The sequence below is a fragment of the Patagioenas fasciata genome, chromosome 11 (assembly GCF_037038585.1).
Source record: "Patagioenas fasciata isolate bPatFas1 chromosome 11, bPatFas1.hap1, whole genome shotgun sequence".
Lineage (NCBI taxonomy): Eukaryota > Metazoa > Chordata > Aves > Columbiformes > Columbidae > Patagioenas > Patagioenas fasciata.
In genome coordinates this window covers 8,513,352-8,538,406 of record NC_092530.1, presented here as the reverse complement: position 1 = coordinate 8,538,406, position 25,055 = coordinate 8,513,352, and the positions used below count along the sequence as shown (strand labels likewise).

General features: G+C 42.1%; 1 protein-coding gene across 10 annotated transcripts; it reads left to right on the top strand.

Annotated features, from left to right (window-relative positions):
* The first annotated feature begins 683 nt into the window (after positions 1 to 683).
* On the top strand, positions 684 to 24,845 carry C11H8orf48 (chromosome 11 C8orf48 homolog). Of its 10 annotated transcripts, XR_011740831.1 has the most exons (8): positions 714 to 888; positions 3,013 to 3,251; positions 9,607 to 9,729; positions 16,351 to 16,583; positions 18,997 to 19,149; positions 20,241 to 20,325; positions 22,021 to 22,251; positions 22,811 to 24,845. XR_011740831.1 is itself a non-coding variant. In XM_065846909.2 (7 exons), the coding sequence occupies exons 2-7, from the start codon at positions 3,206 to 3,208 to the stop codon at positions 21,455 to 21,457; spliced, it is 888 nt and encodes a 295-aa protein (XP_065702981.2). In that variant the 5' UTR covers positions 684 to 761; positions 3,013 to 3,205; the 3' UTR covers positions 21,458 to 21,868. The 10 variants fall into 10 exon arrangements, 9 of the variants coding, with proteins under 9 accessions (XP_065702981.2, XP_071669501.1, XP_071669503.1 ...); XM_065846909.2 differs by lacking the exons at positions 22,021 to 22,251; positions 22,811 to 24,845 and adding an exon at positions 21,210 to 21,868 and having other exon boundaries at positions 684 to 761; XM_071813397.1 differs by lacking the exons at positions 22,021 to 22,251; positions 22,811 to 24,845 and adding an exon at positions 21,210 to 21,868 and having other exon boundaries at positions 713 to 888.
* The last annotated feature ends 210 nt before the right edge of the window (positions 24,846 to 25,055 follow it).

Sequence of the window (25,055 nt, the reverse complement as noted above, 5' to 3'; positions counted from 1 at the left end):
CAATGACCTCCCTGAAAGCAAAACAAGTGCTATTAGCTAACCTGAAATAGCAATATCAACTGTGGGAGACTATGGCGGGTCCGTGGATTCCCTAATGGAGGGTATGGGAACAGAAATTGACCTTGAATATATTAAGGTGCACCCGTTAGAAAGAAGGGAGTAAAAGAGTAACATTAACAATAGCAAAATTAGCCAATGATATGTTACTATTGCAACCTGTAACCAATAGCAAAAAGACACATGAGCTGGTAAAGACTATATAAAAAAGTGTTAGTGGCAATAGAGACTGCTGTTTGTACCTAAGAAGAACTTCGTCTATGTTGTTTGTCCATTTCAATCGCAACAATTAACCCCAAATCCCAGTGCACAGAAGAACTGCTTTTATCACAACGCACCTATTAAAACTGGACCTCAAGCTACAGGTAGATTTCATCCCCTGAAACACAAACTTCTTGCACCTCATTTCTGTGATGATGCCACATCCAACCAGCAGGAACAGGGAGGCACCAGCCTGCCCACCAAGGCTCTGGTGTTCCAAGCCACAGGCCCGGCCATAAAAACCGCACAACTATATAAAAGGAAAACCTATTTTAATGAAAGGTTAGCCCTACCCCGGCTGCCCAGGTTACTGCAAGACCCGAGGCCGCTGGGGCCACCGCCCCCTCAGCGCGGACAGGGCGGAGCTTTCCCGCCTTCCCGCCTCAGGCGCTGCGTGATGGCGCCGTGTTCTCCCCGCCCCGCTCCTCTCGGCTGCAGCCGCGGTGAGTCCCGGGGAGCCTGAGGCTGCCTTGGGAGTGTGGTGTGCGCGGTCCTGGTCCTATCAGCGGCCTCTCCGCAGCGCAAGGCCCCGGGGCACAGCTCTGTGCGGCAGGCTCTCGGTGTGCCGGGGTAAGGAGCCGGGTGTGAGGAGAGGCGGACGCCTTGTGGGAGCCCGTGTGTTGCTGGAAGAAAAGGGCGCCTGGAGGGGAAGGTGCCGGCGGGGCTCAGGGGAGCAGGGAGCCTGAGGAGGCCGGGCATGGGCCTGGGGCCCTTCTGCGGGGTGTTACCAGCCTTGCGAGCAAAATTTTCCCTCACAACTGAGTAAAATTTCCCTTCACAGAACTCTCGGTCACAGCGGAGCAGGTTACTGCGCTGGGGGGGCTGGTATCAGGGGAAGCAGTGCAGTAAAACAGCCTGAGCATCTGGTTCATGTGAGGCTTCCCTAAAAGGGAATTCGTCAGTTAAAATGTATGTTAAATAGTTTCTAAAAGTCACGTTTTCATCGTGGAGTTGCAGGATGGTGAAATGAAAGAGACAAAAAAACAAAACCAACAAAAAGCAAAAGAACACCTCACTCTGTGGCCTTTTTAACTAGAAAGTGCGTGGAGAAGAGTTTCTTAATGGGCCGTTACTTGGTGGAAATGTAGGTTTTTTTCGTGAGTGGTGTGTTGCAATTGTGTTTTTGCTTCCTGAGAGGATAGAATTTCTTTCCCTCAGGTTTTCTTCTAAGGTGCTTCCCGTTTTCAGTGACATTCAATCACAGCAACATCTTCTGAGCAGTGAGTGAAGGTTTTGTCAGCAAGTCTGTAAGAAAAAGTGACTCTTAGAAAAGGAATTCAAACAGTTCTGTAGCTTCTCTTTTTCAGAAACCTTAATGAAGCACTAAGCTTGCTTTCTGCCAGTCTCCTAAGGTAGATGTTATCATACCTCAGCCTTTTGAGGAATAGAAGCTGTGTAATAGCAGATGCAACTTAAAAGTTGTTTGCAAACATATTTTCTTTGCTACTTGTAAGTATACTTATGGCTTCTAAGTTGATCTGCTGATGTTGTAAAAAATACCTATTTTTTACTGTGAAAATTAGCTAATATCAGTCCTATCTGATATATGAAGTGTTTCTTGTTCAGCTGGTCACTTTACTTGCTGAAATTAATCTTCTCACTCCTTAATTGTCCATGTGCAGCTTTTGCATCTGCAAATTCTTAGCTCAGCTGTGGGCTGGGGAACTGATTGATTTTCTGTTTGCATTTCCTATTGTTTTTCTCCAGTGAAACTGGTCTTAATAACTAATCTCTATCCTGAATCAGTGGTGATGTAATGAACAAAAGTATTACTTAGTGTTTATTTAAAGTTTAGATCAGAACAATTCTTTAATTTTTGAGACCATGGTAAAACGAAAACCCTCAGACCTAGAAATTTGGCACTACAGATTAATTGTGGAAGTCTCACCTTGGGAAGTAAGTCCTGAACTTGTTTTAGGGGCACAGTGTCTTCATACAGTGTGCAGATGGAGGAGCCTTGACTGACCACTGCAAACATCTTTCTGGAGGGATGTTGCCCATACATTTACTCACATTACAATACTTTGGAAGAAATTGGAACAAAATTATTCAGAACAAAGTTATTTATGTCCTTAAAGGGTATTGCATAATTCTAAAAAAAAAAAGGATGAAATAAGTAATAACAAAGCTTTAAATCTGTTACATGATAAGTAGCTGACTGAGGTCTGTTTTGTTACTTTAGCTTGAATCTGGAGAACTTTATTTCTGTTTTTCACATTGGGAGCATGACTCCTCATTTGAGAGCATTAGCTCGTTGATGCTTGTCATTTTTTTTCCTTTTAATTTTTCTAGACAAAAATCTTAAGAACAAGGTTTTGTATTTCTGAGTGGTGAGAGGCTTCATAATCTGAAAGCAAAAAAATCCCCCCATTTTTAAATTTTTTGGTTTTGTGAGTGTGTTTATCCATGCGTTACTGTAATTCACTACAAATTTGAAAGGAATGCTGCGCAGAAATCATTGCTGATATTCGGTGATGACTGTTCCTGTGTGCTTACCCTGTAGATCTTGGTGATCAGCAGAAGTGCTTTGAAGGGTGTTGCCTTGATCCGGTCCACTGATTAAGTAATTATTTCAGCCACCTTTTGTAGCTAAATTGGGTGTGAGCTGAGCTGTAATAGTCCTCCATGCGTCCTCCATTGCTGTAAGTAATCCACTCATTCTTCTTGGATAACTGAACCTGGTTTTGTTTACAGTGCTGCAGATATAGTACTGGTTACCATGAAAAGTGGTGGACAGAATGGAGCCAGAGTTACAGGAGCTCTGGTGTGGGCTATGCTGAAGATATGAGCCCTTCAGTGGGGAGGAAGAATCCTGCTGGCAGCGAGAGAACGAACCATCTGAATCGTGTTGTTCCACAGAGGATTTAGAGGGGTCTTGCTGTGTCAGATGATGTTGGAAAGCATGTCACGGTTGGCAGGCCAAAATCATGCAGGTATGCAGAGTTTCCTATGTTTGAGACCTGCTTTTCACAGCTTTAAATCACTGCAGTGAAGACTTGAATCCTCAAAAACAAAAATGTAAAAATTGCATACCACGTTCTTGTTGTGCAAAGCAATGGAACCTCAGTATGCTGACTAGATCTATGTTTTGTGCTCTCAGGATTTGCTGACAGCTACGTGCAGAAGGGTGTGATTTGGCCATGGAAACCCTTCCTTGGTAATCTTGTGATGCTGAAATTCTGTTGGCACATTAAGAAAAAATTCTACAAGATAATGTTGACTGAGTTACCATGTATGAAAAGTAGTTGGCCATAAAATAATTTTTCCAAGGACACAGGGAAAGTTCCAGGACTTCAAATACCTTAGAGGCTTAGATAGTACCATAAAGCTGCATGAGATGAATGATAAGCAGGCAGCAGGTCATTAGCTAACTGCTGTAATGCATTGTTGGGTTTCTTTTGTCTATGTGGGCTTCTCTGTCATTCTTCTACATTCTCCTTTTCTCCAAGGTTGGTCTGATAAGTATTTTGAGTTCTTGAGGAGGTGAATTTTTTTTAAATCTCTCTTGAGCTCAGGAACTTGTCAGTGTATATAATCACTTTAGCTTTAAAATTAAGCTACAACACTTTAAATATATTTTTTAAAGTAACGGAGACTTAAGATTCATTTTAATGTCTGCTGGCTGTTACTCTTGTAATCTGGTTCTATTCAGGCCAACTTGATCAACTGGCATGTACCAACATATAATTAACCTTGTCAGCTGATCGGAGCCAGCGCAGCGAGAGCCAGAGCCGGCGAGGTTCAGCCGACTACGAGGTTTAGCCGAGATTAGGAAGCTCAGAGGGAAATGTACAGGGACAGCGTGATTCCCGGTGGTCCTGATTCCCCAGAAACCCCGGCGGCCATTGCCAGAGAGCGGCTGACGTGGCCGGGGGCGTTCCCACGGTGACGCTGACCACACCTCCTCCCCTTGCCTTGAAAAGGCCTTTGGGAGGGCAGTGACTAGTCACTGACCACCAGGTGCAGAGAGGAGCAACCAGCTTGTGCAGCAGGGTGCAGAGAGCACTTGTTGCTTGTCATTCCCTCCAGCTTATTGCCAGCGTCCCAGACTGCTGATGACCTTGCCCCCCTCAGAAGGAGAGCTTGTCTCAAAAAGGCTGTGGCAACGCAGACTGAGGTTCTGTCCCAAATGGTGGCTGTTCAGGTCTCTGGCTGCGAGGAGTGCCAGAGCCTGCTGCTACTGGAGGGGGGAGGCCAGCACTCCACTTGTGTGAGGTGTGAGCAGGTGTGAGATCTGCTCGACATGGTTGTGAAACTTAAGGAGGAGGTTGAGATGCTGAGGTCCATCAGGGAGTGCGAAAGGGAGATCGACTGGTGGAGTAACACCCTGACGTGCCAGTCAGAAAGGCCCCAGGGAGGTACCCCCGAAAAGGAGATGGACCTCCTGCCCTCTCGGACAGAGGCGGAGGTCCTGAGACAACCCCACCCTTGTTGCTGTCGGGCAGAGGTAGGAGACCTAAAAGAAGACGAGGGTTGGAAGCGTATTCAGGTTCGGCATCATGGGCAGCCCCCCTCCCTGCCTGCTTTGCCTCCCCAGGTGCCCCTCCGTAATAGGTTTGAGGCCCTGGATCTTGAAGAAGAGGTAGGTGAGGAGGTGGTGCCAAGCCTGCCTACAAGATCACATCGGAAGAGGCGGGTGACTACACAACTTAAGACTGCCTCTGACAAGAAAGAAAGAAGGGTGATTGTAATAGGAAATTCCCTTCTGAAAGGAACAGAAGGCCCAATATGCAGGGTTGACCCTCATCTTAGGGAAGTCTGTACTCTACCTGGAGCCCGGATCAAGGATATTGCTAGAGAGCTCCCCAGACTGGTGCACCCGACAGACTACTACCCGCTGCTGGTCTTGCAGACAGATGGGGAGGAAGCTGCTTCCCGTAGTCTGAGGGGAATGAAGAATGATTTCAAGGTCTTGGGAAGGATGGTGAAAGACTCAGGGGCTCAAGTGATCTTCTCTTCATTCCTTCCCTCTTCAAGTGACGATGTGGGGTGGAATGGGAAAATTCAGTCTCTAAATGGTTGGCTCCAAGACTGGTGCTACAGGCAGGGCTTTGGTTTTTTTGATAATGGCTGGTTTTATAAGACTCCAGTCCGGACAGTGTTACGCGGGAAAGGCTTGTCTCGCAGGGGCAAAAGGATGCTGGGGCAGGAATTAGCTGGGCCTATTTGACGAGCTTTAAACTAGGCTCGAAGGGGGATGGGGTTGTAGCTGGGCTTGTCCCAGTGGGGCAGCATTCTAAAATGGATGAGGACCGGGTGGCCTCCTATGCCCCTAGGGAGAAATCGGTGTGCTCTGCTCACTCCCTGAAATGCCTGTACACCAATGCGCGCAGCATGGGGAATAAGCAGGAGGAGTTAGAATCCTATGTTCGGTCGGGAGATTATGATCTGGTGGCAATTACAGAAACGTGGTGGGACAGTTCACATGACTGGAATGTGGTCATGGATGGCTATGTCCTGTTCAGGAAAGACAGGCCAGCCAGGGGTGGTGGTGGAGTTGCTCTCTATGTGAGAGAGCAACTGCAATGTACTCAATTCTGCCCAGGAGCAGATGAGGAACGAGTTGAGAGTGTATGGGTCAGGATCAAGAGACAGGCTGGCAGGGGTGGTATGGTTGTAGGTGTCCATTATAGGCCACCAGATCAGGCTGAGGGAGTTGATGAGGCCTTCTATGCGCAGCTGAGAGTGGCCTCACAGTCACAGGCCCTGGTTGTTGTGGGTGATTTTAACTTCCCTGATGTTTGCTGGAAGGACCATTCAGCCAGCCAGCCACAGTCCAGGAGGTTCCTCCAGTGCATTGATGATAACTTCCTCATGCAGATGGTGGAGGAGCCGACTAGGAGAGGTGCACTGCTGGATCTCATCCTCACTAACAAAGACGGTCTGGTCAAAGCGGTAAAGGTTGAGGGCTGCCTGGGTTGCAGTGACCACGAGATGGTGGAGTTCAGCATCTCGTGTGGCAGGAACAGAATAGCAAGTAGAATTACAACCCTGGACTTTAGCAGGGCTAACTTTGGCCTTTTCAAGCAATTGCTGGGGAAATCCCATGGGCAGGACTGCTTGGAGGAAAAGGGGCCCAAGAGAGCTGGATTGCATTCAGAGATTGCTTCTTCCAAGCTCAGGATCAAAGCATCCCCACACGTAGGAAGTCGAGGAAGGGAGCCAAGAGGCCTGTGTGGTTGAATAGGGATCTGTTGGGTATGCTTAAGCAGAAGAGGAGAGTTCACAGGTCATGGAAGCAGAGGCTGGACATTTGGGAGGAATATAAGGCTGCTGTTAGAGGATGTAGGAAGGCAGCTAGGATAGCCAAGGCCTCCTTAGAATTACAGCTGGCGAGAGGGGTCAAGGACAGCAAAAAGAACTTTTTCAAATACATAGCAGATAAAACTAATACCAGGGGCAATGTATGCCCACTGATGAATGAGGTGGGTGCCCTGGTGGTGGAAGACACAGAGAAGGCAGAATTGCTGAATGCCTTCTTTGTCTCTGTCTACTCTGCTGGAGACTGTCTTGGGGAGCCCTGTACCCCTGAGACCCCGGATGAAGCCAGGTCAATGGAGGAGTTTGCTTTAGTCGATGAGGACTGGGTTAGGGAGCAATTAAATAGTCTGGACATCCATAAATCCATGGGTCCAGATGGGATGCATCCGCGGGTGCTGAGGGAACTGGCTGAAGTCATTGCTGGACCGCTCTCCATCATTTTTGCCAAGTCTTGGGAAATGGGGGAGGTGCACGAGGATTGGAGGAAAGCAAATGTCACTCCAGTCTTGAAAAAAGGCAAGAAGGAGGACCCGGGTAATTATAGACCGGTCAGCCTCACCTCTGTCCCTGGGAAAGTAATGGAACAGCTTATCCTTGGTGTCATCTCAAGGCACATCAGGGATAAGAGGGTCATTAGGGGCAGTCAGCATGGCTTTACCAATATTATTCAATATATTCATTAACGATCTGGATGAGGGAATTGAGTGTACTATCAGCAAGTTTGCTGATGACACTAAGCTGGGAGGAGTGGCTGACACGCCAGAAGGCTGTGCTGCCATCTAGAGACCTGGACAGGCTGGAGAGTTGGGCGGGGAATAAGCTGATGAAATTTGACAAGGGAAAGTGTGGAGTCCTGCATCTGGGCAGGAACAACCCCAGGTTGCAGTATAGGTTGGGAAATTACATATTAGAGAGCAGTGTAGGGGAAAGGGACCTGGGGGTCCTGGTGGACAACAGGATGACTGTGAGCCAGCACTGTGCCCTTGTGGCCAGGAAGGCCAATGGCATCCTCGGGTGTATTACAAGGGGGGTGGTCAGTAGATCGAGAGAGGTCCTCCTTCCCCTCTACTCCGCTCTGGCGAGACCCCATCTGGAATATTGTGTCCAGTTCTGGGCCCCTCAGTTCAAGAAGGACAGGGAACTGCTGGAGAGGGTCCAGCGTAGGGCAACAAAGATGATTAAGGGAGTGGAACACCTCCCTTATGAAGGAAGGCTGAGGGAGCTGGGTCTCTTTAGTTTGGAGAAGAGGAGACTGAGGGGTGACCTTATTAATGTTTATAAATATATAAAGGGTGAGTGCCATGAGGATGGAGTCAGGCTCTTCTCAGTGGCAAACAATGATAGGACAAGGGGTAATGGGATCAAGCTGGAACACAAGAGGTTCCACTTAAATTTGAGAAAGAACTTCTCAGTGAGGGTGACAGAGCACTGGAACAGGCTGCCCAGGGAGGTTGTGGAGTCTCCTTCCCTGGAGACATTCAAACCCTCCTGGACACATTCCTGTGCAACCTCACCTAGGCGTTCCTGCTCCAGCAGGAGGATTGGACTAGATGATCTTTTGAGGTCCCTTCAGATCCCAAACATACTGTGATACTTCAAAATTGCTGGTAGAGATGTTGTTCTTTCTGTCATCCATCCAATGTGTTACTGTTGTGTTTGTTTTCTTCATTCCGCAGTATTAACCAGCACTGTTATCATTAGGAATCCTTTTAAAATACTGTTTAGGCATGATATCCTAACAACACAGGACAAAATTTGCTGTTGGATGTATATACATAAACATAAACCCTGTTTATCGTAGCTCAGAATATAGAATTAGGTTTCAGTGTTTCAAATGTGAATAAAGAGATGATCATTGCCTTAGTGTTAGTTCATGTTACATTGGTATAATTGAGCATTATCTAATAGATTTAACAGTTTGGCTTAATTTTTTTACTTTGTATAAAACGATAGGTTTTATTAAACATTTTTTTCTGGAGATAAAACAAGGGGTTTTAAAAATATTCCTTGTCTAACCACTGAAATCCTTATTTCTGACATCAAGGAGTACATGCTAGGAGGAGTCCTTGGTGTGTGTGCAGATGTGTTTTTAATAAGTGTTACTACTTATCTTTACAAGGTTAATGTTTCATAAATTTATGGAGTCTTCTGAATACTACCAGTTAACTGAGAAACTAGGGAGTAATTAATAGAAAAATATTTTGGGAAACAGATATGCTGTGGCGCATGTCTTACTGAGAGCAGCATATATAACTAATAAAAACTATAGAAAACCTGTCATGCTGGTGTCCCTGTAGGGACTTGTATTTTCTTTGTATTATATAAGCACACTGAATTTGCTATTAGTACCCTGAAAAAAGAGAAGTTAGCTGCATCCTGAGTGTTCTCAGTATTTTGAACTGAGACCACGACACACACATCTTGCTCTTGATGGCAGTGACCTTTCTGCCCTTTAAAGTCTTTTGCCTTTTCCCAGCTATTCCCTTTAGCTTCTTTGCTGTTTCCTCAGTTTCTGCAGAGCTGGAGTTGTGCTGCAGCAGGCTGGAGAATGGGAGCTGATACAGGTTTTTTAATTTCCCCTGCCTCACCATTATTTTTCACTTGGAATACCGTGAGACAGCTCACCTGAGCTCCCAATGCTACTTGAAGAGCCTGTGTGTGGCTGAAAATAAGTGATGGGGTTGAATGAGGGAGCAGGTAGACTGTGTTTAAATTAGCGTTACAGATTAAATTGGGTGTGTGAACAAGCTCTAAGCAGTAGTCTCTGTTTTTCTGAAGGTATCCTGTATTGTCTTTCAGTGGGGTAATTAGAAACGAGCACCACAAGATACTTTGTAGGACAGAAGCTTGCTCAGAATTTTACCTGGAAATCACTGATATCTGTATAGTCCTATGGCTTGGGGTTTCTCTTCCATCTACAGAGAGAACTCTCACGTTCAAGTGGAGGATTCTTTGCCTCCAGCTTTGTTTTTCTGCACTCCTGCTTTCTTTACTGTGTGTGTTCTGAGCTGCCTTTTTTCCATGTAGATGAGCAGTTGGAAGTAGCGGTTTCTGCAGCCATAGAAAGGGATGTCACGGGAGAATGGATTGATCCGAAAAATCCAGCAGCTGACATTAAGCAAGACAAATCTCTCATCAAAACTCATGCTGGTGAGTTTGTTAACTTCAGTAGACATTATAATTCTTGCTTCTTTTGAAAGGTGATGTAAACATTTAACTAGGCTTAAATTTTATATACAGCTTAAGACAGATAATTAACCTGTGTTAATTAGCCAGGTAATTAAGTATGAAGTTCCTCTTTTATGCTTTCTTGGAAAGCAGTTTGTTTCCCATAACACACATGGCTTTGGTTTTCTTGACATAGTGACATTATCCTAGTGATGCATTATCACAAGATCTGTATAAATACATTAAAAACATATCCACATCTTAAATTTAGCTGTAATCCTCAAAATTTTACTGGACTGTTAAGTTTTTGTCTTTTTCTCTCCAGCTGGACAGGTACTAGGAGTGTGGTGGAGGTTTTTTGGTTTTTGTTCCACCCACCCACGAAGTATATATTACTTCAGAATTTGTCTAAAATGTTTTTTCCCTTGTTAATCAGTTGTATTAATTACTGAATTACTTATTTGCCATGTTTTAGTTCCTGAGGGAGGCAGCAGGGCACAGATTTTGGCAAGAACAATGAAGCAGCTTTAACCAAGGCAGTGATGTATAGGGAGGAGGAGGAGGGAGGAAGGAAGGATCCTGTTTGCATGTGCTGGTTATGCAAGCAACTGTTGAGAGCAGATGGTGGGATGCAAGTCCTACTTGAGTCTTTCTAAAAAGTGGGTCAGAGATACTATTTTTAATTAAAAAAGAGCAAGAAAACTGTAGTTGAGCAAAAAATAATTGAAGCAGAAGGGGCGTCTTCCTCGATCTGTATGTACATGGAAAGTGAACAAACTCTGAAGTTTTGCAGGTCACCTGTAAGACTTGATTATCCAGGGAGATCCTCCTGCTTAGGTACTTCATGGCATTGCATTTGCATACAAGCATCCTCAAACTGTCCATATATTGTAGGAAAACGTGACCTGAGATAATTTTTTAGGTTATTCTTAATTGCGTAGCTCATTCACGGCAGTGATGAGTCAATGTTATGTGTTCCTGACTCATCTTCAGCATTTATCTTTCTGGTTTTCCAAGACTGCCATGTAGTCAAGTGAGAAGACAGTCAATGTAGATCATCTCATCTATAGTAGAGGCTTCTCTTGGCGAGCTCCTCTGAGATAGTCTGCCTAAAATACATCAGGATCTTGTGACCATTTGATTCATAGAGAAATTGGGAAAAAAAATGATGAGTTCAGGTTCATTGAATGAATTATAAACACCAGTAGAACATTGAGGAGTTTTCCATCACTGCAGAGCTTTCCCTTGAGTGTTATACTTGGAAAGGTTTTATCCTCTTAATTTCCCTGCACAAAGGAATGTTCTACCTTTGGTTTATGGACTTGGAGTAGTCAGTTCCGTTCCATGAGCTTGCGCTGGTGTATGCAGTGATGTGTTGTCTTCTGTCTGCTGTCCTGGCACTTTTCATGGTAGCAGTGAAGCACTTCTCAGGGACATTGTTACAGCTTTTCCAACTGCTACCAATGCGAAGAGCGCAAAATAAGGTTCAGGCTTTTACTCCTTTCATGCAAACACAGTACAATGTCATGGGATTGACAAGTTCTCCCCGAATTCATCAGTGTCAATCATACTTAGCTATGTACTACATTTTTTTTATTGCAAAATATTAACATATGAACAAAATAAGCACAGCAGCTTTTGTATACTGACATCTGTAAATGCCTGCTGTTCTTTGACTTAATAATTCAGTACTCGGTAGCCCCCAAACCTCTTATTTTATCAACTTGGTGATTTTTTTTTGTTTTTTAAATACAATAGAAGATGAGCTCACCTAGAACTAGATGGCTGCACAACCAGGCCCCTCAGTATGAATGAATGATGTATGCACTGAGTATGCATGGTGCTTTTGATTTTGTCTTCAGGTAATAAGCCAAATTATTTTTATTATCTTGCTACTGATAGGGTTAAAAGTGGATGGGGAGGGTAGTGTGTGGAAATCCTGGTTGGCATATGGGAATGTCCTGGAATGTGATGCTTATTTTTTGTAGTTTTGTTTGTGGGCTGAAAGAAGACAAACCTAGATGTTGACCCCAAGAGAAGTGAGGAATTTCTGTCATAGTTGTCCTTCAGTCCTCCTCTTCTCTGACCTTCTACCCCACTGTTGTAGCAACAAGCTAGACAGGTGCAACACAAAACGACTCTAAGTCCTCAGTTCTGTATGTTAATAATATATAATATATATTATAATAGGTTATTTCAAAGACTATTAGCTTTAAAATTTACTACAGGAAGCTGCAGTTCTTCAACTTGGGTGTATCTGAAAATTGAAGTGGGACTGTTTACTACTCCTGAGTTGTACTGCATGTAAAAGTTTGCCCTCACCTTTATTTGTGGTGTGTCTAGATTAAATGCTTTGCTCATTTATTTTTCTGCAGTGTGTCCACTGCGCTATAGCTGGCAAAAGTGAGAGAGCTGTAGCTCCTAATGTGTATTATCTAGAGGCATAGGAATGTTTGAGCAGCAGCAGACAGGTTTGTGGCTGAAATACAGTTCAGTCAATATTACTGATTTAACCATTATTGTTGTTATGATAGTGGTGTCAACCATGGGAAATCTAAAAGTAAAGAAGGCCAGTATAGATACAGGCAAACAAGTACTTGTGGTTTGTGTTGTCAAGGTGAAAGGCTCTAGCAAATATGTGTGTTTAGATATGTGTGCGCTGAGGGAAGTAAAAGTGCTTATTTTTCTGCATCAGATTTTTTTTCCCAGCTTGTCCAGAGTATTTTTGAGTAGATCTAGTTTATATTCATTTTGTTCACAAATTTTCTTATGTCCAAGCATCTAATTATTGATTTACCAAACAGTAGTAGTAATGGTCTATTTATAAGAATTGAGAAAACATCCCCCTGTTATGTTTGGAGAAGGGAGCAGGTATTCAGTAGTCTATACTGCATCTCTTTCCTATTTCTGAGCTTTTCAACACCAAAGTTTATTGCTTGATAAATGTGCACATTGTGGGATTCCCGCAGACCTAGTTAGGCCCTGAGATTCCAGACTTCGCTTCTGATTCTGCAGTAAAATAAAGTAGTGATAATGTGCTCTAGATGGGGAGATCTCAACCAGCAACATCTAAATGGAAACCCCTGCTTATAAAGAAAGTTCAAGTTCATTAATGCCTTTATGGAACTGGAAAACAATGAGTTTCTTCCAGAAGATGTGTATTCTGCGAGATTCTTACTATTGTCCCATCTCACTAATGTTGGCGGAAACTGAGGGTATCCTTCGGCATCTTGGAGGGATTTTACTTGCTTTAAATTCATCTTTGTTTAAAAAAAAACCCAACAAATTTGATATTTCAGACTGTTTGTATCAGTTCTGTGTTATCTGCACAAATCTGACTGTCAGCATGTTACTCTAAACTGCTGCACTCAATTGTACAAATGCTATTTAGATAATTATGAAAATGTGATCTTGAGATGCAGAGTTAGTCTTTCTGAAGAGTAGTTATCAGTTACTGCCTTTCACAATTATGTTGCCTTTAACTGGTTTACATTTTTTCTTCTTGAAACAGAGTATTAGTAGAGCATGATAACAACAAAATGCCTGTCTGATTTCCTTTTAAATCAAAGTTGGACATCAAAGGAAAAGGAAACTCAATAAAGATTTTTCTTTATTCTTCTCCCTGCACTCGTGTAGATTTAAAATGTCATACTTGAGGATACGATTGCATGCAGAAAGCAAAATCTATGTAGGTCACTTAGTTATAAACCACACAGCAGGGTTTAGAATGTAGACACAGAGATTAGCTAATCTCTATTGGTACACACTGAGTGCTTCTGTCATCCGAGCAGCTTCTTGGTGCAGTTTGTTGTGCTTTACTTTGCAAATATTCCGTGCTGTGACCTTACTGCTCTGACTTGGTGTCTCTTCTGGTGTCTGGTTTTGCTCTTCTTGTCACCTGTTCCTGCCTCAATCCTCTCCAGTGAAGGGGGGTGGGAATGCGGGATTCGGGGCAACCAAGCGTCAGCAAAAATGTGCTTCTGGAACAGTAATTGGCACTGGCAGGGACTCTCTGCAGACAGACATGCGGTGACATTTAAGTCTGTCACCACAAATGGAGACAGAGCATTCGAGCATGTCTAGTTCAAAGACGGAAAGGAGGGAATAGATAAAAGACACAAGAAGTAAAACCAACTACCAAAGCAAGTGCATAGATCTCTTGTGTGCATCTTTCTTCTTCCAGCTGAAGGACAGGTGAGCCTCATAGAACAGAAGAAAATGTGAAAGTGTAAATAGTTAACATGCAGTTAAAATACTAGATTTTTTCAGAATTTAACTGCATGCTGACTTATCATGTTCTTGTTTCAGTAAAATTATAGTCCTTGATAATTTTATTCTTTCTGAGCTTATTTACTGCTAAACATGAGTTAATATTTAAGTAGTAACTTTTTAAAATGGGTTGTGCAGTCAGGTTTAAAAACTGCTGTTCTCTTTAGTGTTTCTTCCGATGTCTGTAGGTGCAAATGAGCAAATGGGAGGGCGTATGGCAGCACACAATTCATGCACTATTAGAAACCAATTTTTAATTAAAATGCTCTTCTGTATTTCAGGAGAAACTTCCGTGAATTAATTAGACTGGTATTAAAATGTCACTAAATGTTCAACAGACCCCATGTGTTTTGCTTAAGCATTTGAATACTCAACTTAGGATATGTAAGTGCTTTGTTTTAGAATTTTTTTGCCTCCCACAATAGTGACTTTGAAATCTTTTTACTCATTCTATGTGCAGCATAAATGAATATGCCACTATTTTATAAGTGTGATTAAACCCAGTAGTGACACATGGTTGACACTGTTTTACAGGGATTCTACATTGCAATTGTAGGGAAAAATGGCCTGATGACTGAAATGGTGCTTTCCACTCAAATGTTCATGATCCTACCCAGGAGAAATTTTTTGTTAAATTGCATTCTGAAGTATTGTTAACCACTATTCCTCTGTCTATAAAGTATTGCCATGTCTTTATTCAATTTGATACATCATCTTTTAAGGAGGAATAAGTCGCTTTATGATAACCGATTCTGAACAGTGGTAGTTGCCCTTAAATCACGTTTTCCTTGTTGTCCATAAAGCAAAGCTCATTGATTCCTGCTTGGCTTAGTCTTAATTGTAGATCCACTGATCTGTTACACAGATCAGCTGCATTTCTGAAGAGATACTCTGTTCCCTTGCAAAATTCCACAGCTCTGTCTTGTGTACTTGAGACTAAACTTACTGCAGCATATTTAGGCAGAGTTTTACATTCATATTGTTCAGTGTTTTGGGGATTTGTGTGGTGGTTATGGCAGGGTACCCCACAGGACTGGAATGCCAGTGCCAGACAGACACCATGGAATATGCAGTGAAATATACTGTGCCTTTCTAGAAAGTGTAGAACTGAATTTAATCACTGAAAACAAGTGAAACAAACAATATGGAGGGACTTTTTGGATGATGTAATCCTACTTTCTAGCTAAATGGGCAGTATAATTTGTTTCTGAATGCTTTGGGTTAAAACAAAGTGACCATACCCTACCTGTGCAGTCATTATTAGATCTCCTACCTTTTTTGGCTGTGGGAGCAGAACATGGAGGAGGGAACTGCAGTAGCATTAGCGGAGTGCAAAGGTATTCCTGACTCCTCCAGTAATGCTTACTTGAATGTTTTGTCTGCTCCTCATTTCTCCTTTAATTACACACATTAAAGTGTTTAGTTGGGCTTCAGTACTAACAGAAAAGAGAAATCTGTGCAATAAAAGTAGAGAGGTACTCTCCCCTCTTTAGGTAGTTGAAAACAGCAGGGTGCCTTAAGGTCATGTAGTACTACACAGCATCATTAATAAGCTGATGCTAGCGAAATACTGAAATTGTAACGCAATGACTCGTGTTATGTGGTCCATATTGATTGGTTGTGTTTAAGCTTGTGGAAAATCTCCCACTAAGTGTTGAATGACGTTACAAATCCATCCTTACCTGCTCATCTGAAGTATAATCTCTCAGTTTTTATTTATTATTTCTTGCCGCTGGGAAGGATAAGAGAGGATAAAAGAATGAAAGATATTGTTTAAACAAGCTCGTATACAGTATTTAGGAAATTATATTCTACAACCTACAAAGCTTCAATTATATTTGAGGTGTTCTCCAGAGTTAGAAATAGACTTTGCCTCTAATTGTTCAGTGTCTTATGAATTGCTCCTTAGAGGTACTAAATGGGTAGCTCTCTTTAAATGTTAATTCATTTTGTTTTAGCAAGTTGCAGTTTCAGGCAGAAGAAGCTAAATCTGTATCAGTTATTGAAACTCAGTTTATTTAATGTCATAGTATTTAAGTACTTGCTTTACTAAAATATTTGTGCTGTATCATTAGGTAGCCTAATTCCTTAGGGTTCTTATCCCCTTCCCTCTTTGGAGAGTATTCATAGAGACATTAATTGTGCAAGTTCCTACAGTTATCATCAATATTTTAAAAAAATTTTACACTGTTCTTATTACAATCATTGCCTCTAGGCTTGACATTTGGTTTGTTTTCTTGCTAAATATATTACGAGATCACACAGATATAGTATTTCTTCTCTTTCCCTGATACAGTAATTGACACTTTTGTTTTCTTGATTTATGCCTGACAGAATCTACTGAATTATTAGATGGAGAACTGGATGCTCTTCGGTCTTTTTGCACCATTAAGATAAGCAAGATGCATGAGCAGCTGCACTTTAAGCAGGCAGACGGTGGCAAGTCAAGAAAGCCGCAGCCTGGATTCACAGTAAAGAAACGGGAGACAAGTGATTTGAACTGCATCGTTCCTGATCAGCTAATGAATAGAATTCGCCTGAAAAATATCAGAGAGACTGTTAAACAGGTACTGCAAGGAAGGAAAAAATGTAGATTTTGCCTATGCTTTTTGGAGAACCACTAGAAAAAAAAAAAACAGCTGTAATATAAGGATCCAATCAGGCAGACCTTACTGATGCCGCTCTCAGGCCTATGAAAGAGATATTTCGCTTGGTCTCTCCAGATTTACCTTTCTCGTGTTCTTGTTAGACACTACTACAGAACTGTTGCTGGTAAATAATCAAATCATTATAAAATAATGATTTGTGTGATTGAGTGAGGCTGGGATGATCGGTTATTGCAGACCACAGTAAGCCCTGGATCAACTGAAGAAAAAAAAGTCTTATTTTCGGGTTATGTTTGCACCTGTTACTTATAGAAGTATTCAGCATTTTATTTTATTATGGAGGCTTTGTGGCTACAATATTAAAAGTACTCCAAAGGCACAACCTTCCCCCCTGCTCCCAGCTGTCTTACACATTAGATAAAATTAAGAACTAAAGCATGTCCTGTAGAATCTTGTTTACATCCATTCCTTTATTAAGAAGCCTCTGGATCATCTTTATGCAATTCCCAGTGCTTTTCTTTTGCACCAGCCCAGTGTTCTTTCCCACCACAGCTCTTCCCTTCGGCTCTGTTTCTAAGTCTCTAGACTGGCATTTTTTTGGCTGGTGATACTTGCATTCTTGCTTTGTGCTTGCAGATGGATTTGAATATGGGGTTATGTGGATTTGAGTAGTGACCATTGCCTACAGATGTCTTTACCCATAAATCTGGGCCTTGGTGAATGTCTGTGCTTTGTTTGAAGTTGGTACAGAATGTCTGCAGCTGGGAGGTATTTCTGATTAAAAAATGAACTTCAAATAGTAGTTAGTTAGTTATTTTGTTTTATCTCTGTCATGTTTGCTGATTTTAATTCATTGCCATATAGCACAGTAAGAATGATAACATTTTCCTCTGGAAAGCCTCTGCCAGGTGGGCAGCGAGTAATACTTTTAAAGTTGGTTCTGACATGATGATTATTTCAGGCTTCCTGTTTGATTAAATTGTTTTGAAATTTCAGCAGTCTGCAACTGCATTCTTCTATTGTATAAATGTTAACCCACCCACCATCGAAATCTTGTAGAATTTTTACTGCCTCTTTATTTGTCTTACAAGTGTGGTAATACATTTTCTGAGAAGAGTAACTGTGACTCCTGTGTCTATTTGCTTCTGTCTTTACCTCCACATAATAACACTTTTATGCAGAGGAGAAGAAATTAAGGAAGATGACAGAGAGACTTTAGATGTGACTTTCTAGGATTGATTCCACTGCTTTTGTAGCTACTTAGTGTGTTTGTGTAGCCGGGTGGAATCTCTGTAAATTAAATCAGATAAAGTTATTGATATCGGGATTTGTGTAATGCTAGTAAATATGCTTAAGATTTCATGGTGGATAAATTAATGTACTAATTAATAAGTAGCAGTGTTTATCTTACAGAGAAAACTGTAGAATTTTGTTTGTATTCTGACTCAGAGCTGCATGTAGATATTTGAACTCGTTGCTCCAGAGTTTATTTACCTCTTAGAATTTGTAGAGATAATCATAACCTCTTATAATTTGGTATTTAAGGCCTTATGGCTACTGTCAGCACAGGAACACCGTTGTTGCTATAGCCTCATTACAGACAAGCAGTTATCTGATTAACAATTGCCATTACTGACTTGTGGTGATCAGGTATTTGAAATGTGGAGTAAAATGTGTTAATTTAACTTAATTGAGCCTTCAGGAATTAGAATATTTGCTGTTGTGTAGGACCGGGTAGCATGCACAGGCTGGCTTCTGGAGCATCAGGTGCTCATTAAGCCAGGGTAACTAACAGCTGGTGGTGCTCTAAATGTATTTAGCACTAGCAAAATATGTATAGATTTACATTGGCAAAATGGTAATTTCTACTGAGCATCCACCCAGGGTCAAATGAGTTATACTTATTAAAACTTTTTTTTACCAGTATCCTTTTTTACCTGTATCCTTGCAGTTGGTTTTGGCTGATCACTGATGTGCTGCTTGGCAATAACATGACTTCACTTTTTTTGACTCTTATAGTATCTGTGGAAGAAGTCAGTAATGTCTATGCAACCTCAAGCATCAGGGAAACTTTGCTTCTTATAAGAAGAAATAGCATGTTACAGATCAGTGCCGTGGTTCTGAGATACAAGGACTAAGTTATCAGTGCTGGAAGGGACAATACCTGGGGAAAAGCAAATATATTTAGTGTGAAAACATTCAGACAGGCTCATGAAGATGATACTGTGCTGAAGATTATGAAATAATTTAAAACTGCCTACAAAAGCAAATCTTTGTCTCCAGACACTATCTGTATTCTTATTGCTTGTTCTTAATGGAGTGGCCCTCTTACTGGGACAGGCATTGCTCATTGCAACGAAGTCTCATCTTTCAGGTGACAGAAGCTCAGCTCCATGAATCTTCAGTGTGCCCTGACTGTCAGAAGAAGCAAGCAGAGCTAGCCAAGATTGCTTTTGTCAGACGGAAGAAGATGCTAATGGAAAGTGCTCTAATCCAAGAGAAACTGGAAGAACAGATTTACTCCAGAGTAAGCAAACGTTGTTTATAAACAAAGTTGTGCTACGTTTTATACTTACTGTAACTAAAGGATCTGTGAGATTTCCCCTGATTTATGGCAAGGAGATGAGAGTGACCTGAATGCAATGCAAGTCAAAATAGAATCTGGCTCCATATCTTTAATAAAATGCTTGAGACTAACATACTAATCAAATTTAGTGAGATTTATTTATTTATTTTCCAGGCTGTCCTAGAATTATTTTGTGGTACATCTTGATTATTTTTCCACAGTTTTTCTGGTGGGATGTCCAAGTCAAAATGGTAAATAACAAAATGATGTGGTAGTAGGTAACTATGCCCATACTAGTCCTCCTTTAGCGTAGGGGTGTTGCAATAGGACGCTGCAGCACGTTGTGGAGGCTGAGGCCTCTCAGGTACACAGAGATTTCTTCTTGGAAGAACTGTCTGTGTCTCCTGTCACAAAGATTCAAGCTTTATTGTTAGGAAATACTTCTGGAATAGACAGTAGGCACCATGACCTGAAACTTAGGAAACTCCTTGGGTCTTCTGTGGCTGTTCCTCAGGATGATCTTCCTGAAGGAAGAACTCTCTCCTTTTTGGAAGGGAGTCAGATTGAAAGCAGGTTGTTTCGGAGCAGTGAATAATGGTTCTCTTGGAAGCCCCAAGATCTTTTTGTGTTTGTGAGCAGGGTGGGAATTTGTGCATTCTACCACACATTCTTTTTTTAACCTAATAACGCCAGTCTCCTGACTTTTTTGACTCCCATTGACTTGGTACCTAAGATGTGAGAGCTTCAGTCTCAAGTGAGGCTTCACTTTTTTTTTTCTTTTCTCCCAGCTTCCCCAAAATGGGCAGCTGCTTCTTCCTTCCCCTCCTTAGGGAATAAACTTGCTTTATGGGGCAGATCACTGACTGCATTGTTTGACAAAGTTTTTAAACAACGTGCTTTAAAAGTCCAGCAAAACTGTGCTGCTGAGTGCTGCCTGCCAAGTTGCTTTTTAGGGACTGGATATGGCTGCCAATGGTAGGCCTGTGATACAGGACACGAGAAATGTCAGGGATACAAAACCAGGTAATTTTTGTGTTCCTTTTTTATTTCAGGATGTGCTTACACATATAGGAGAAGCACTTGAAAGCTTTCCCAAGCCTTCAGAGGATCCCAGGAACTTATGGCAAAGGCTGAAAGGTCAGAAAATGTAAAGCCTGAAGGCAGTAAACGTAACTCAAGGACATAAAGAGCTGGGAGAGTCGTCTGCGGGGAGTCACATACTGAATGTCAACAATTGTGGATGTAACCTGTGTTGTCAGTGATGAATTGGGTGGCGGTTTAATATTCTTGCAGGTGGAAGCAGATAGGCCCAGCGTGTGGGTGTCTGGGTTATGGTTCAACCCTTCATTTTCCCTAAACACAAATGTTGCAATGTATTGTAATCCAGCTTGATACGTTTTTCAAATTACGGAAACCAACGCTTTCTATTATTAATCTGACAAGTAAAAAGTATTGTTTTTTGTGGGATTGCTTGTGGGATTTCAGAGCAGCTCACAGCTGCTTCCATCCATAAGAAAAATAAATGATTCTGTTTTTCAGGGCAGGGAGGTATAATTACTGGATTTCAACTCAATCTTTGCCCACTGTGTCATGGTAAATTGGAAGCGAGAGCCGCAGGTGGAGGAGAAAAAGAAGGTTGCGAAGTAACTATAGAAAGGAGTAAAATAAAATTGGGATATTTATAGAACTGAAATAATGAGACTGTAAGAGAAATTAATCAGCAAGACCGAGGATGCCAACAGGACAAGAAATGATATATTAATCATACAACTTGTATAGAATAGGTTTCTGGGAATAGAAAATACAACATAGATTAAAATTGGAGTAAGATGCCAAATAATATTTTTAACCATTTTTTGAATGTACTTCGGAATTTGTTGTAATTATCAGTGATTTTCCAGGATGGCCAAGTCGCTGTATGTCAGAGTGGGTGAAAGATTGGTATTCAGTACATATCTAAATAAAATGGCTTTATGCTGGGCTTCTCGGTGGGTTAGACAATGAAATCATCTTTATTGCAGCCTTGAAAGATGTGCTGATCAGTGGGCACAAATGCAGCCACCTCGCTGATCAGTGCTGGTGGCAAGAGCTCGTGTCCCTCCTGCAGCGACCTTGGGCCGTTGGACTTGAGCGAGTCGTGAAGTTACCGACTCTCACCAGTCTCCAGTTTCCTGACTTGTGTGCACTTAGATCTCTGAAGGCTGCGGAAATCTTGAAGGAATATCCTTATTTACGATCTTTTACGGAATTTTTCTTAAAAAGAAAGTAGAATTAAATGTTACTGTTGCATTTTGTTTTCCCATTTTGGGACAAGAGTATGTGTTCTTGAAGTTGGTTTTGTGTTGTATACCCATGTAGTTATTTTCTTTTGTATGCTATATCTTGTTTTAAGAGTGTTTGAGGGTTGTTTAGCCTCTTGTTTTCACTTCCCACAGATCAGTGGAAAACCTGATACAGAGGTAGAGAGGTCCTCCTGTTTTAGCCAGTGTCTGCCTTTTGGTGCTTAAAACCTACCTTGGGTGATCTCACTGAGAGTTGATCCTGAGCACATCAAGCCCCAAGTGAAAACATAATGCAGGCTGAAGTTGTTCAAAGCTCATTGTCCTCCCTGGCTTGGTGTGGTTTATTCTGGTTTCTTGTAAACAGCAGGTTTAATAGTCCATTAAAAATATTCCCCTAAGCTTGGCTTTCACTTTTGAATTGTCACTGCAGATTATGTAGCTACCTATATAATGAATGCAGCTTTTTGCTTCCTATTACTCTATAATCCTTAGAAATGTTTAAATCCGTTAAATCTCTTACCTTTCAATCTTATAAACCTTTTCTTTTTAGATACTGCGTCTGTGTTTCTTATTTGCTTTGGACCATACTCCTTGTTTCTTGAATCTCTCCAAGTCTCTCACGACCTGCCCAACACCAGGCAAAGGTGCCTGTTACTCCATGTGAAGTCTCACAAGGGCCGTTGTATACAGAAGCGATGATCTGGAATGAAACCCTTTGAAAACGTAATTTTGCTATTCTTGCCAATGAACACAGCTTTCAGCCCTTACAAAACCACAGAAAGTGAGTTCCAGGACTCTAAATGTGAATTGATTATTTTTATAAGTAGAAGATGACATTTTGATATTTTTGCTTTCAGTACTTAGGTGCTTTCTAGAAATACTGGAATATTTCTTTTCAACTCTTGTCAAGCCTTTATGCAGATACGTTGAACTATGAGCTATTTGGGTTAAGCATCTGACAATATTTCTCTGTAAAATAGTATTCATACTCTTGTAGCACAGTGGCTGTATAGTGCTTGTTTGTTCGCATAAATGTTCCTAAGACAGTTCAGATAGCTTCTCCGAAAAATCAAAGCATATTTTGCTTATGTCTGCGTGTGTTTCTCTACTGCTCACTACAGTTCTTTCATTTTTTATCAGGAATGACTCTGAGATCTGAGTGTTTGTCTTTTGCTTTCTTGTAGCAGCTATTAGGAGTCTACAATGGAATGAATGATCCAAGTCTCTAAATAATTTATGTTACAATCCTGCAGTGTTTGAGACTAGAGATCTAAAAATTCTGACATGGAGGACGTAGGAAAAAAAGAGTCAATCACGTCTCTTCCTTTTTCCCCTCACAGGAGCTCCCCCCATCCAACTTCCTCAGGAGTAGATGTTTTCTTTTGATCCAAAGAAACACCCTAAAACTATGATCAAGAAGTATTTATTCATCTGCTCCCTTGTTTGTGCTTGTCTCGGGTATAAAAGGAGTGAGATGCATCGAGGGTGATTCATCTGGTGGGCAGCTGTAGTACTGAAACAAATCAATCTGCCTATTAAAAGTACTTGGGAGCTTTTGCTTTTTAGCTTCCATGCTACACATAGTGGTGTTATTTAATCTTCTGAATGATTTGTTGTGTAGCAGAGTTCATTGTGCTGAATGTTGTAACAAACGGGTCTTCCATATATGCATTGGTTTATATTATGTGTATGTTGATAACTGGTTTCACGATGTTAGACTTTATAACTGACTCTTGGGATAAAAATCATAGTCTTCCTATGGAATGCAGCAATGTAATTTCCACTTTATTTTGTGCTTTCTCTGTACGAAAATGAACTTGGCTTCCAGGCTCAGTCGTTCCTTAATCTTGTTTCTAACCATCTGTTGGGTCATGGGACTTCATTTGTTTCTCCTCTAGGATAAACTTCCATCTCATTCACAATAGACTACTAGCACGCGTTGGAAGGGGAATGAAGTTTTAGTGCAATTAACTTGTCTGGATATGAGCTGGGAACAAAGATAAACGTGTTTGAACACTGGCTTCCAGGCACTTGTGAAATGTGTCATGGTGGAGGCTGGAAAGGAGCTCATCTGGTCCAAGCCCACACTCGAGTGAGGTCAACTAGAGCCAGGTAGGACCTGGTCCTGCTGGTCCAGCAGTCCTTATGTTAATCTTGAGGTTTTTCTCTGAAGCTACATTAAAATCTCAAAAGCTTCAGGCCCCCTTGGGGCCACTGTCCTTTTATGAATCCATATCCCAGTCTTGGTTTTGTTGTGTGCAAGAGTCAGTTGTTCGTGTGTGTTGGTGTTTTTACTGTAGCCAGTGTCATCAGCTTTCAAGAGGAGCTTGACAAAAACTTTAAACTGGCAGCACTGAGGACAAGGACTTGTGACTGGTAGGGATCATGTTCCCCTGCGAAATTGTTACCTGACACAGCGCCCAAATTCTTCAGTAAAAACCTGAGTTGTAGCTTTCTGTGCAGTTATTCCGAATCAAACATACGCCAGCAAGACCTGGTGTGCTTCCAACTCTGTGTTTTTAAGGCACTTTGAAATATGCCTGCGTTCTTCAAATTGTAATTTTATTGCCATTCAGTATGGTTTTCAGAGAATGACTTTTTATTGTCTCCACTCAGAGCTCACCTAGACACCGTGCAAATTGTTACTGCCTGCAACAGAGCTGGTATTCTAAATGCTGCTGTGTTTAAAAAATGTTTTTTAATTTTGTGAATACCCATATTGATCTTTCGAGCACTGCATTTGCTTTGTTTGTATACAACTAGCTAGCTGTTCTTTTTTCCTCCACAACTGATTCTGAAAGTCTTTGCCTGCACTGGCAGCTGTGTGATCTGTGTGTGCAGAGTCACAGAATCCCAGAATGTCGGGGATCAGGAGGGACCTCGAAAGCTCATCCAGTCCAGTCCCCCCACCGGAGCAGGAACAGATGAGGTTACACAGGAAGGTGTCCAGGCGGGTTTGAATGTCTGCAGAGAAGGAGACTCCACAACCTCCCTGGGCAGCCTGGGCCAGACTCTGCCACCCTCACTATGAAGAAGTTTCTTCTCAAATTTAAGTGGAACCTTTTCTGTTCCAGTTTGTACCTGTTCCCCCTTGTCTTGTCATTGTTTGTCACCGAGAAGAGCCTGGCTCCCTCCTCCTGACACTCACCCGTTATATATCTGTAAACATTAATGAGGTCGCCACCCAGCTCCCTCAGCCTTTCCTCACACGGGAGATGCTCCACTCCCTTCGGCATCTTGGTGGCTGCGCTGGACTCTCTCCAGCAGTTCCCTGTCCTTCTGGAACTGAGGGGCCACAACTGGACACAATATTCCAGGTGTGGTCTCCCCAGGGCAGAGCAGAGGGGCAGGAGAACCTCTCTGACCTACTGACCACCCCCTTCTAACCCACCCCAGGTACCGTTGGCCTTCCTGGCCACAAGGGCCCAGTGCTGGCTCATGGTCACCCTGCTGTCCCCAGGACCCCCAGGTCCCTTTCCCCTACACTGCTCTCTAACAGGTCATTCCCCAACTTATACTGGAACCTGGGGTTGTTCCTGCCCAGATGCAAGACTCTACACTTTCCCTTGTTATGGGAAGTATATA